Source organism: Drosophila santomea, unplaced genomic scaffold (genome assembly GCF_016746245.2).
Source record: "Drosophila santomea strain STO CAGO 1482 unplaced genomic scaffold, Prin_Dsan_1.1 Segkk12_quiver_pilon_scaf, whole genome shotgun sequence".
In the NCBI taxonomy this organism is placed as follows: domain Eukaryota; kingdom Metazoa; phylum Arthropoda; class Insecta; order Diptera; family Drosophilidae; genus Drosophila; species Drosophila santomea.
This window is the reverse complement of record NW_025318945.1, coordinates 142117-156841: the sequence shown is the minus strand read 5'-3', so window position 1 is coordinate 156841 and position 14725 is coordinate 142117. Positions and strand designations below refer to the sequence as shown.

The 14725-nt window shown below is 40.3% G+C and overlaps 1 protein-coding gene across 2 annotated transcripts in view; it reads right to left on the bottom strand.

Moving 5' to 3' along the window:
• The window catches only part of LOC120457522 (cholesterol 7-desaturase nvd), a 137473-nt gene that overhangs the window by 17845 nt on the left and 104903 nt on the right, over window positions 1-14725 (bottom strand). For both annotated transcript variants that reach the window (XM_039645066.1, XM_039645067.2), the window contains exon 4: window positions 13112-13415. In XM_039645066.1, coding sequence (XP_039501000.1) covers window positions 13112-13415 — 304 coding nt within the window. The remainder of the gene's footprint in view (window positions 1-13111; window positions 13416-14725) is intronic.

The window sequence follows — 14725 nt, the reverse complement described above, 5'->3', positions numbered from 1 at the left end:
AAGGTTTTATATATATATATTTTTTTTTGGCCACCCTAACGCCCAGAAAGTGCCCAAAACTGCCACGCTCACAATTTTGAAAAACATTTTGACATTTTTAGTTGTTTTATTACTCTTCTAAATTTCTATCGATTGCCAAAAAACTTTTTACCACGCCCACGCTAGCGCCCAAAAACCGCCAAAAGCAGTCAGTGCTGAAATTTCTGCACTAGCTGGGTATCAGATAGTCGGGGATCTCGACTTTAGCGTTCTCTTCCGGTAACAACTGTGGACGTGGCAGTTTTGTCGGTTTGTGGGCGTAGCAGAAAAAAAATTTTTCGTGATAAAAATTGGCAAGGCGTCTTAGTGTTGTGTGTCTTGTGTGCATTAAAGTGGGCGTGGAATCTTTCTGAAAAAAACTCGCGCAGCGTTTGCGTCACAAGTCTGTATGTCTAGTCTCAACTTTCTAGTTTTTATACATAGCTCTTATGATCCTGAATAAGAATATATATATATTGTTTATAGGGAAGACAACCAATATGGTACCCTTAGTGTTATAGTTAACAGGAACGCAAGAATAGGTTTTATTCGGGGATGCAGACTGCCTAAGCAAATACTTGGCTTTAAAATATAAACCTATAGGCATAAGCTTACAAAAGTAGTTTAGCTGAATAGATAACGCGACAGAACCTTACGGAAATGCTCTGGCGTGACCACATCACGCAATTGGACAAGGTGGGCGGGAGTTAGGCAGAAATCTCATACGCAAAAGATCTTAATTCATTGATGGCTAAAAAGGTTGCACCAAGGACTCTGCAGAAAGAGTGCATCGGACGCATTTATTGATGACGCTACCAACGAACTTACGGTCTCCAATCGGCCAGAACCTTTGCCGTAATGTGGAAAGCAACGTCTGTGATCGTGCATGGAAATATTTCTCATGATAATAGAGGATGAGGGCTTTGGTGATGATCGTTTGGTAAAAGTATCGGATGCCTTTTACCGTATTCCAAGTTTGCGTTCTAATTAATCCCAAACCATACAGGGTCCGTATATACATATGTATGTATACCCGTTAGTCGTAGAGTAAAAAGGTATGAAAAGTATGTAACATACAGAAGGAAGCGTATCCGACCATATTAAATATATATATTCTTGATCAGAATCAATAACCAATTCGATCTGGACATGTCCGTCAGTTTTAATGCCCAGCGTATGTTGGCTTTGTTCGTGAAGAATTTCCCAATTATTTATGGTGGAAGTAGCGTTTCATATAATGTACACAGTTTACTTCCTGTAAAAAAGACGATTAAGCCCATCAGAGATCCAGTTTCAGACCCTTATTACTCTTTCGATAACTATTTACAAAATCTTAGGAGATTTGTCCGAAAACCGGCATAATGATCCTGTAAAGTAAGAAGGTGAAGTTGAAGGGATGTACGCTTAGGAATAAAAGGCCAGATAGATTGTTATGTACAAGAACACATTCATTGTGATATTTTTCATTTTTGTATTAGTTTTGTAATTTTCTATTTATTTGCCAAAGAACTTTTTGCCACGCCCACTCTACCGCTACAAACCGTCCTCTCAATGTTACAAAAAGTAATATGTGAATATGTGAATTGCGCTGCGTCTGTTTTTGGAGTCTGCATGCTGGATCTCTTTCTAGGTTATATAGTTCCTGAGATCTCGACTTTCATACAGACAGAAGGACATGGCCAGATGACCAGATCTCGATCTAGTATACTCTACGAGTAACGGGTATAATTAATTGGAAATACGCATTGCACAGGTAAATGGTTACGGGGCTTAAAGGATCCCCGAATTTTACCAAGTCCTTGCTTCTAAATTTTTTGGTGACCAGATTATTAATATTTTTATTATATATGTCGCAGATTTACTTTTAATTTCAATATAACGACCGTTTTCTGCTACTTTGTGTTCGCCTCTTTCGTTTTGCATGTTCTTAGAACACGCATTTTCTACTTCGCAACAGCGTGGCAAATAACTGTTTCTGCCGAATGTAGTCTGGTCGCGGGCGTGAGCGAGAGGGAGAGAGATATATTCCCGCTAAGAACGGGACGAGCAAGGAATAGACAAAATTGCCAGTATGTGTGTTGGTATTAATGTATGTGGAGTGAAGTAAGTCTCCAAAGTGTGTTGGTATTGCGTGTAGACTCGGGTTCTACGCATTATTGCAACATTTGTTCTTCACATTAAGTTTTTGATCGCCGAAGAAGTTAGACATGCCTCGCTCCCGAATTAAACGCGCGGCCAGAAAACGTTACGCTGACGCGGTGGAAAGCGATGCAGGACACGAAAGTGATTGCGATTCGACATCAGAAGTGGGATCGCCTACTCCTACTTCCAATAGTGAAAATAATTTACAGACAATTTTGGAGTCGCAAAATCGCCATTTTTCTGAACTGTTAAAACAAGTGCAAAACTCACAAAGAGACCCAAAAAACTCAAATGCTGTCGTATTGCCAAAGTTTAATCCCGAACGCTCAGGCTCAGACGCTCAATCCTGGTGCTCAACGGTGGATTATATATTTCCGAAAATCAACTGGACGGCAGCGCTCTTGTGATGACCCTCAGCAAGTCGCTGGAAGGGAGCGCGTCCCATTGGCTATCTCAGACGTGCTTCCCTGGCATAACATGGACTCAGTTCCGAGAATTATTTTTGCAACATTTTGCGGGAACAGAGACATTAGCTGCAGCGGTTATGAATCTGCTACAAGGATGCCCTACGGAAGGAGAGTGCCTGTCATTATACGGAAGCCGAATGGTTACTTCGCTTATGGCCAGGTGGAAGTCGCTGAGTGTGGAACAAATTGCAGTCTCCGTTGCGCTGGCACATGCAGCTGGAATTGACAGGCGTTTGAGGCGTTTAGTTTTTACCACCAATATCGACACTCGGAACGAATTACAACAAGAACTTAAAGCTTATTCGTTTGATGCTAGACCGAGCCAGCATTCCAACAATACATCAGCGCCGCCAGGAAAACGAGCTAAGCTCTATTCTCACATCAAGTGTCATAATTGCGGAAAAACCGGCCACAAAAGGCGGAGTGTCGCTCAAAACCAGTGGCAGTTTATACCCAGCAACCCGGCCAACAACGCCCTGGTTACATGGGAGGAAGAGATCGGTCTTCTGTGACCTGCTACAAGTGCGGAAAAGATGGACACGTTTCTACTGTGTGTCCTGATCGTCAGGAGCGTTCGTCATCTAACAAAACCCATATCGTAAAAGAAGTCAACATCTGTACTGTCCTTGAGCCCGTTGGAACTGTATCGCAATCTGGTGAGTCGTTCCAATTCTGCTTCGATTCCGGAGCTGAATGCTCACTCATCAAAGAAGCCGCCTCGCAGAGACTATCCGGAACTAGAATAAGCAGCGTAGTCATTTTAAAGGGTATTGGTAGTAATACTGTTTGTAGCACTTTACAGATACTGGCAAATGTTATGATTAGTGAACGTTCATTTGAAATATTGTTTCATGTAGTGTTAAATGATTACATCAAGTATGACGCTCTGATTGGTCGAGATATTCTGAGCCAGGGAATCGGCGTGACAATTACATCAAAGGCCCTTACTATGTTTAACGAAAAATCTATATTACCCATTGAAGTTTCTGAATGCAATCCTGACTTGGCTAATGTTGACACCGACGTGCATGGATCTGATAGAGACCAATTGTTATCAATTTTGCAAGAGTATTCGGGTTCATTTATTAGTGGAATTCCACAAAGCCGTGTGTCTACAGGACAGCTAGAAATTCGCTTGATCGACCAAAATAAGACGGTTCAAAGACGCCCGTATAGGTTGAGTGTAGACGAAAAGGCAAAAGTTCGGCATCTAATTCAACAGCTGTTAGAATCAAACATTATAAGACCTAGTTATTCCCCCTTTGCGAGCCCTATGTTGCTTGTTCGAAAGAAAAATGGTACAGACCGCCTCTGTGTGGATTATAGGGAGCTTAATGCAAATACAGTCTCGGAGAAATATCCATTGCCGCTTATTTCAGATCAGATCGCTAGGCTGAGTGGTGCCAGGTTTTTCAGTTGTATAGACATGGCAAGCGGGTTTCACCAGATCCCAATTCACCCGAATTCAATTGAGCGGACGGCGTTCGTTACCCCAGAAGGCCAATTCGAATATTTAACTATGCCATTCGGACTCAAAAATGCCCTGCTGTGTTCCAAAGAGCCATTAATCGTGCCTTAGGTGATCTTACCCACTCATACGCAATTGTCTACATGGATGACGTAATGATAGTTGCACATACAAAGGAAGAGGCGCTTGATAGGCTACGAGTAGTATTGCAAACACTCACTCAAGCAGGATTTTCTTTTAATATTGAAAAATGCTCGTTTCTTAAGTCTTGTGTAGAGTATTTGGGTTTTGAAGTTAGAGAAGGTGAGATTCGACCAAACCCTAGAAAAATTCAAGCCCTTGTTAATCTGCCACTTCCGCGGTCCATCACTCAGTTGAGACAATTTATCGGACTCGCCTCGTATTTTCGCCAATTTGTACCAAAGTTTTCACAACTGCTCAAACCTCTTTACGCTTTAACTTCAAAGAGCAAACCATTTGTGTGGGAATTGGAGCATGAGCAAATCCGGCAAAAAGTAATATCTATTTTAACTAATGAACCTGTTCTCACTATATTTGACCCACAATTTGATATCGAGCTTCACACGGATGCTAGTGCCGATGGCTATGGCGCTATTTTGTTGCACCGAATTGAAAAGAAGCCTCGAGTTATCGAATATTTTAGCAAGATGACGTCATCAGCAGAATCGCGTTACCATTCATACGAACTGGAGACTCTTGCCGTATACAACTCCATAAAACACTTCCGTCATTACTTGCATGGCCGTTATTTTGTTGTGTTCACCGACTGCAATTCGCTTAAGGCCTCTCGTACAAAGATAGAGTTAACTCCCAGGGTTCATAGGTGGTGGTCGTACATGCAATGTTTTGATTTTGATATAGAGTATAGACCTGGACAGCGTATGGCCCATGTTGACTTTCTGTCCCGGAATCCAGTTCCAGAAAGTGTTAGGAATTCAGCAGGTATAGTGGAAAAGCATATCAATCTGACAGAAATATCTGATGGTTGGTTGTTGGCCGAACAGCAAAGAGACGAAGAAACCGCTCTTATTGTGTCTAAATTACGTAATGATGAATTGCCCGGAGATTTGGCTAAAAGCTACGAACTACGGTCTGGGACTCTGTATAGGAAAATCCAAAGAAACGGAAAGTCTCGTTGTTTGCCTATAATCCCAAAGCCATTTAGGTGGTCTGCTGTCAACAATGTCCACGAGTCAATCATGCACCTTGGTTGGGAGAAAACTCTCGAGAAAATGTACGAGTTTTATTGGTTTGATAAAATGTCCAAATACGTTCGCAAATTTGTGGACAATTGCATTACTTGCAGGTTGTCAAAGCCCCCGTCTGGCAAAATACAAGCCGAACTGCATCCCATTCCTAAGATTGACATCCCATGGCATACAGTTCATGTCGATATTACCGGGAAACTTAGCGGCAAAAATGATCAGAAGGAATATATAATTGTGCTAATAGACGCATTTACCAAATTCGTCTTCTTATCCCATACCATAAAGCTAGATACTATAAGTTGCATTAAGGCAGTAAGGTCTTTAATATCGTTATTTGGTGTCCCTTCTCGATTGATCGCTGATCAAGGACGTAGTTTTGCTAGTTCAGGGTTTCGTGATTTCTGCTCTGCTCAGAAAATAGAGTTGCACTTAATCGCCACAGGTGCTAGTCGTGCCAATGGCCAAGTAGAACGAGTTATGAGTACTCTCAAATCCATGCTAACTGCGGTTGAAACTGGCCAGGGATCTTGGCAGGATTCTTTATGTGAAATTCAACTGGCTCTTAATAGCACGCCCAATAGAGTGACCAAAGTTAGCCCGTTAGAAATACTTATTGGCAAAGAAGCAAGGCCGTTTGGTCTAACACCTATCATAAATAATGAAAATACTGTCGATGTGGAAAAAGTTAGAGAAATAGCAAAACGTAACATGGAAAAAAATGCCAAAATTGATAAAGAAAGATTTGACAAGAATAAAGCTACTGTTGTGAGACACAAGGTTGGTGACCATGTCCTACTCAAAATGAAGAGCGGCACCAGACCAAACTAGATCCTAAGTTTAGAGGCCCATTTTTGGTGTCCGAGGTACTACCAGGAGATAGATATAAGCTCAAAGCATTAAACAATAATAGAACTTATAAATATTCTCACGAATTTTTGCGAAGTATGCCTGAGAAGGGGATTACCACAGAATTAGAAAATGAAGGCGCAGAAAAAGACGCTGTGAATCAAGCCAGTGAGGGCTGTGATGAGGATCAAGCCAGTGAGGGCTGGGACCTTGAAATTGATTAAGATTTTGTAAACCTTCGGATCGATTCGGGAGACGACTTTCTCTTCAGATGGGTGCCCGAGTTAATGTGGTTCGCCATTTGATTGCAGATTAATTCGAATCCCGGAAACGATTGTTGGTGCTGGTTATTTGGCTGGCTTATAGACTGCGTCAACCGTGTGCCATGTATGTTGGCCGGTTTGTCGAGTTGTAAGCTGTGCTCTAGGCTAATAAGAGTATAGACTGGCCGGTTTGATGAACCGTGCGCTAGTGGAAGAAAGTAATGTAATGAACTAAGAATGTAAACGCTCTCAGAGAAGCACTATGAATATGGTATGTTCTGAATAAAAGTTGGTGGTAATCCGGATCTCATGGCTTAAAATTAAATGATAAAACTAAGAAATGAAACTTGGAAGAAATGTGTTAAGTTGCTTAAAGAATAGACAGAAAATAATAATGATGTAAATGAAATGAGAAAGGAAAATGCGTTATGAATTATTAACCCACGAGGACGTGTGTGAGGTCAGGAAGGCCGTGTCGCAGATTTACTTTTAATTTCAAATATAACGACCGTTTTCTGCTACTTTGTGTTCGCCTCTTTCGTTTTGCATGTTCTTAGAACACGCATTTTCTACTTCGCAACAGCGTGGCAAATAACTGTTTCTGCCGAATGTAGTCTGGTCGCGGGCGTGAGCGAGAGGGAGAGAGATATATTCCCGCTAAGAACGGGACGAGCAAGGAATAGACAAAATTGCCAGTATGTGTGTTGGTATTAATGTATGTGGAGTGAAGTAAGTCTCCAAAGTGTGTTGGTATTGCGTGTAGACTCGGGTTCTACGCGTTATTGCAACATTTGTTCTTCACATTAAGTTTTTGATCGCCGAAGAAGTTAGACATGCCTCGCTCCCGAATTAAACGCGCGGCCAGAAAACGTTACGCTGACGCGATGGAAAGCGATGCAGGACACGAAAGTGATTGCGATTCGACATATATTTTGTTGGTCCCCGTCAATGTAATTAAAGAATGTGCTTGATCTAGTAAACTCTACGAGTAACGGGTATAATTAATTGGAAATACGCATTGCACAGGTAAAAGGTTGCGGGGCTTAAAGGATCCCCGAATTTTACCAAGTCCTTGCTTCAAGCATTTTTTGGTGACCAGATTATTAATATTTTTATACCCGTTACTCGTAGAGTAAAAGGGTATACTAGATTCGTTGAAAAGTATGTAACAGGCAGAAGGAAGCGTTTCCGACCATATAAAGTATATATATTCTTGATCAGGATCAATAGCCGAGTCGATTTGGCCATGTCCGTCTGTCCGTCCGTCTGTCCCGTCGTCCGTCTGTCCGTCCGTCTGTCCGTCTGTCTGTCCGTATGAACGTCGAGATCTCAGGAACTACAAAAGCTAGAAAGTTGAGATTAAGCATACAGACTCCAGGGACATAGACGCAGCGCAAGTTTGTCGAATCATGCTGCCACGCCCACTCTAACGCCCACAAACCGCCCAAAACTGCCACGCCCACACTTTTGATAGGCGTTATAGTGGGTGTGGCAGAACGTTTCTTGGCAAATCGATAGAAATTCACAAGACCAATATAAAATGAAAAAATATCAAAACATTTTTCAAAAGTGTGGGCGTATCAGCTTTGGGCGGTTTGAGGGCGTTAGAGTGGGCGTGGCAAAAAGTTTTTTTGTAAATCGATAGAAAATTACAAGACTAATACAAAAGTGAAAAAATTTCAAAACATTTTTCAAAAGTGTGGGCGTGGCAGTTTTGGGCGTTTTGACGGTCCTGAAGTAAGTCTGTTCTGAATCCGTTGTATAAATTTCTGTACTGATTAAGTTGCGTTTGTCTGGTCGGAGGAATTTGTCTAAAAGGGGTTTGATTGTTTACGTTAGTGTTTTGGGTCTGTGTGGGATTTAATGGAATAAAGGGGCAAATGAATCGTTGGTTGGGGTGAGTGTTTTTGATTTGGTTAATGTTTGTATGTTTATAGGTGTTAGGTGGATTTGAGTTAAGTTTTGGCTGACTATCGAATGTTTTTGAAATTGGGTCTTCGTATAGACCTTCTTGTTGGGCGGTTTGCCTTAGTTTTTGAACGGTTGAAATGTCATACCTCGCTAAGGTCATGAACAACCTATCGGGGAGTGAGCGTTGAATTGTATTTTTTATTGTGGTTGCCATTGCTTGTGTATAAACCGCTATATTATTTTGGTCATTTTCTAATGCTAACTTATTTATAATAACAGTTGACTTATCTTTTAATTGTTCACAGAATAGACGTAAGTTACCCTTAAAAGGTGTGCGATGCAGTCTTCCTAGTAGATCCTCCAGGGGCGTCTGAGTCTTGAATTCCGTGATTAGGGCGTCTCTTAAAGTTGTCCATTCGTTGTGCATTCCAAATTGGGTAACCTTTTCCGCATCTCCGACAATTTGAAGTTCGATGGCTCCAAATATAACCGCCTTCTGTCGAGCGTCGGTCGAAGGGTATAAGTTCAACAGGTATTTGATACTTCTGATGAACGAGCTGAGATTTCATGAGTCTCCAGAGAATTGCGTTACTTGGCGTATTTGCCGAAGTACTTGAGACAGATTTTCCTCTGTTAACGCCATTTTAGTTTTATTTATAAGTTAGTTTCTGTTCTTGTTTACAGACTGCTACAGTAAGTCGAGACTTATGCCTTAAGTGAACTGGAGTGTTTTAACTTTTTGTTGTTTTATACAATAGTAGCGGCCGCACTTTTGATTTTAGTGGGCTACTGTTTTTGTTCACAGACTGCTACAGTATGTCGAGACTTATATCTTAGTGAACTGCACTGTGCGCCTTTTAATTGTATTACACCTTAGTGGAGGTCTCACTTCACGAAGCGGTCCACAAAATTAGGTCTTTAAATTGACTCCGATCGCACAGGTTCTTGTGCGGATACCGATTTTAGTCACTTTAAATGAACCGAAATCACTTTGTTGCGGCCAATTCGCGGGAACAATCAGAAAAGGTTACTTGGTCGTACAAGTTTTTCTCTTTTCACTGGATTGTCAAAGGATAACGAGTTTACTAGGACTTTTTTCAGTATCCTACCGACTGCGCCAATAAACTTTTTTGGTGATAGATTTAATAAAAAAAAAATATATTTTCCTTTTTTATGATCTTTATTTGAATAAGTTTCACCAGAGGTCAGTTAAGAACTAATTTACAAAGGTATTCTTTCGGCCCAGCAAACCTTTTACAGAGGATTAACATAAGCCTTTTAAGTTCTACTTAGCTTTATATGTATGTCAAGCTTAACAGATCATTAAGCTCGTTACCGTTAAGCGGTTCGTATCTTGGGGGAATGTTATTTATGAGGCTTTTGGAGAGTGAAGCTTTCCAAAAGATCGGCTTTAGCTTTTTTATATGAAGAGTGAATATGTCGTATGAAGAAATGAAAATGTCACTATATATTCTTGATCAGGATCAATGGAGTCGATGTTATCATGTCTGTCCGTCCGTATGAACGTAGAGATCAGAGGAACTATAAAAGATAGAAATTTGAGAGTAAACATACAGACTCCAGGGACACACACGCAGCGCAAATTTGTTTACCTAAGTTGTCACGGCTACTCTAACGCCCACAAGCCGTCCAAAACTGACACACCCACACTTTTAAAAAAGGTTTTAATATATATATATTTTTTTTTGGCCACCCTAACGCCCAGAAAGTGCCCAAAACTGCCACGCTCACAATTTTGAAAAACATTTTGACATTTTTAGTTGTTTTATTACTCTTCTAAATTTCTATCGATTGCCAAAAAACTTTTTACCACGCCCACGCTAGCGCCCAAAAACCGCCAAAAGCAGTCAGTGCTGAAATTTCTGCACTAGCTGGGTATCAGATAGTCGGGGATCTCGACTTTAGCGTTCTCTTCCGGTAACAACTGTGGACGTGGCAGTTTTGTCGGTTTGTGGGCGTAGCAGAAAAAAAATTTTTCGTGATAAAAATTGGCAAGGCGTCTTAGTGTTGTGTGTCTTGTGTGCATTAAAGTGGGCGTGGAATCTTTCTGAAAAAAACTCGCGCAGCGTTTGCGTCACAAGTCTGTATGTCTAGTCTCAACTTTCTAGTTTTTATACATAGCTCTTATGATCCTGAATAAGAATATATATATATTGTTTATAGGGAAGACAACCAATATGGTACCCTTAGTGTTATAGTTAACAGGAACGCAAGAATAGGTTTTATTCGGGGATGCAGACTGCCTAAGCAAATACTTGGCTTTAAAATATAAACCTATAGGCATAAGCTTACAAAAGTAGTTTAGCTGAATAGATAACGCGACAGAACCTTACGGAAATGCTCTGGCGTGACCACATCACGCAATTGGACAAGGTGGGCGGGAGTTAGGCAGAAATCTCATACGCAAAAGATCTTAATTCATTGATGGCTAAAAAGGTTGCACCAAGGACTCTGCAGAAAGAGTGCATCGGACGCATTTATTGATGACGCTACCAACGAACTTACGGTCTCCAATCGGCCAGAACCTTTGCCGTAATGTGGAAAGCAACGTCTGTGATCGTGCATGGAAATATTTCTCATGATAATAGAGGATGAGGGCTTTGGTGATGATCGTTTGGTAAAAGTATCGGATGCCTTTTACCGTATTCCAAGTTTGCGTTCTAATTAATCCCAAACCATACAGGGTCCGTATATACATATGTATGTATACCCGTTAGTCGTAGAGTAAAAAGGTATGAAAAGTATGTAACATACAGAAGGAAGCGTATCCGACCATATTAAATATATATATTCTTGATCAGAATCAATAACCAATTCGATCTGGACATGTCCGTCAGTTTTAATGCCCAGCGTATGTTGGCTTTGTTCGTGAAGAATTTCCCAATTATTTATGGTGGAAGTAGCGTTTCATATAATGTACACAGTTTACTTCCTGTAAAAAAGACGATTAAGCCCATCAGAGATCCAGTTTCAGACCCTTATTACTCTTTCGATAACTATTTACAAAATCTTAGGAGATTTGTCCGAAAACCGGCATAATGATCCTGTAAAGTAAGAAGGTGAAGTTGAAGGGATGTACGCTTAGGAATAAAAGGCCAGATAGATTGTTATGTACAAGAACACATTCATTGTGATATTTTTCATTTTTGTATTAGTTTTGTAATTTTCTATTTATTTGCCAAAGAACTTTTTGCCACGCCCACTCTACCGCCTACAAACCGTCCTCTCAATGTTACAAAAAGTAATATGTGAATATGTGAATTGCGCTGCGTCTGTTTTTGGAGTCTGCATGCTGGATCTCTTTCTAGGTTATATAGTTCCTGAGATCTCGACTTTCATACAGACAGAAGGACATGGCCAGATTGACCAGATCTCGATCTAGTATACTCTACGAGTAACGGGTATAATTAATTGGAAATACGCATTGCACAGGTAAATGGTTACGGGGCTTAAAGGATCCCCGAATTTTACCAAGTCCTTGCTTCTAAATTTTTTGGTGACCAGATTATTAATATTTTTATTATATATTTTGTTGGTCCCCGTCAATGTAATTAAAGAATGTGCTTGATCTAGTATACTCTACGAGTAACGGGTATAATTAATTGGAAATACGCATTGCACAGGTAAAAGGTTGCGGGGCTTAAAGGATCCCCGAATTTTACCAAGTCCTTGCTTCAAGCATTTTTTGGTGACCAGATTATTAATATTTTTATACCCGTTATGTCCGTTTTTATGTCCGTCTGTCCGTCCGTCTGTCCGTCCGTCTGTCCGTCCGTCTGTCCGTCCGTCTGTCCGTCTGTCTGTCCGTATGAACGTCGAGATCTCAGGAACTACAAAAGCTAGAAAGTTGAGATTAAGATTAAGCACTCCAGGGACATAGACGCAGCGCAAGTTTGTCGAATCATGCTGCCACGCCCACTCTAACGCCCACAAACCGCCCAAAACTGCCACGCCCACACTTTTGATAGGCGTTATAGTGGGTGTGGCAGAACGTTTCTTGGCAAATCGATAGAAATTCACAAGACCAATATAAAAATGAAAAAATATCAAAACATTTTTCAAAAGTGTGGGCGTATCAGCTTTGGGCGGTTTGAGGGCGTTAGAGTGGGCGTGGCAAAAAGTTTTTTTGTAAATCGATAGAAAATTACAAGACTAATACAAAAGTGAAAAAATTTCAAAACATTTTTCAAAAGTGTGGGCGTGGCAGTTTTGGGCGGTTTGTGGGCGTTAGAGTGGGCGTGGCAAAAAGTTTTTTGTTAAATAGATAGAAAATTACGAGACTAATACAATAATGAAAAAATTTCAAAACATTTTTCAAAAGTGTGGGCGTGGCAGTTTTGGGCGGTTTGTGGGCGTTAGAGTGGGCGTGGCAACATGAATCGACAAACTTGCGCTGCTTCTATGTCCCTGGAGTTTGTATGCTTAATCTCAACTTTCTAGCTTTAGTAGTTCCTGAGATCTCGACGTTCATACGGACGGACAGACGGACAGACGGACGGACAGACGGACATGGCCAGATCGACTCGGCTATTGATCCTGATCAAGAATATATATACTTTATATGGTCGGAAACGCTTCCTTCTGCCTGTTACATACTTTTCAACGAATCTAGTATACCCTTTTACTCTACGAGTAACGGGTATAAAAATGCTGTTGATCGTCCACTAAAATAGTTCAGGACACACATTAACTATATATGTATTTGATATCCATGAAAATTAATTATGTGCGTAGATTAAAACATACCTCGCTCTCCAATGATGAGATCCGAATCCAAATGAACTTATTTTTTTAACCCATCTGTCATTAATAAAGCTATTTTTATGAATAGCATTAAAGTGCGCAATATCAGCGCCATTTTCCGGTATTTCTTGAATATGGCAATTAATGTAAAACTCATTGTGACCATGATAGATAAATTTATTGTCAACCTCTCCCATAGGTGAAGGCAGATCCCAAGGTAATTCTGTTGGTTCAGCATGATACCAAATAAAAATAAATCCGTCCACTTCCTGCGAAATCCATTTTTTTACCCTTGATCCTTTAGGAACTATAAAGTAAAATAAAATAAAATAAATACGAATAAAGGACAGTAAGTTAACAACTAAAAAGAGATATAAAAAGATATATAAAAATATATCCAGTATATATTTGATTCAGCAATTATGTAGTGCCTGATATATTTTTGTACTTTAACTCTGTCTAATATCCGAAAGCTTACGCTTTAAGAATAAAACAAAAATGACTTTGTCTACTATTGGTAAAATTACTGAGCCACCATTATCATCCTAAGAAGACTTTGTTACAATCAAGTTGCAGTTGAACTGCAAGATTTCACGGACATCCGCTAACGGCGCTGGAACACACCGCAACCGGACGACAAGAGGGAAGTAGTGCAACGCAAGGCGGGAATAGGGCAATGAGGTAAAAGCGCAACCTGTTACGCCACTCTGAACCTATACCTATACTTAATTTGTATACCTAGTAAAATTAGGCTTTTCCAACCCTATGAAGTATGTATATTCTTAATCAGATCACTACCTACATAGGTCGATATGGCTATGCCGCTGGTCCGTCCGTGGGTCCGTATCAAGCTAGAAAGTTTAGATTGTGAATGCAGGGAATGCAAAGATTAAGAGACGTAGCGCAAGTTTGGCTTCTGACACCAAAAATTGGTCAAAAGACTTCACGCCGGCACTTTTGTTAAATGTTTGGGCGTGGCAAACAGTTTTTGGCAAATCTTTAGAAATTTACAAGACTAATAAAAAAATTAAAATATATCAAAATATTTATCAAAAGTATGGGAGTGGCAGTTTTTGGCGGCTTGTGGGCGTTGCAATATGAATCAAGAAACTTGCGCTGCGTCTATGTTTGGAGTCCGGATGCTGAATCTCAACTTTCTTTCAACTTTCTTTATAAATCCTGAGATATCGACGTTCATACGGACGGACAGACAGACATGGCCTGATCGACTGGGCTATTGATCCTGCTCAAGAATATATATACTTTATATGGTCAGAAACGCTTCCTTCTGCCTGTTACATACTTTTTAACGAATATTTTAAATATAAAAGAATACACATTTACTCTACGAGTAACGGGTATAAAAACGTTTTGGAATTTTTAATATTAGAGCGCGGTTTATTTTGCTAAGCTTATTTAAGTTAGATGCTCTGATTTTACCAAATACTTTATTCAAATAATCTTGGCTTATATCGGTGACAGCGACGCGATTCTAAAATTGACTTTGATCAGAAGAATTTCGATTGGCCGAAACTATGAATACGTTTTTAGGCAGCATCTTTTATATAATTAAAGCTTTTACGTTGTCCAGTAGGATTAAAGACCCAGCCCTTTGTC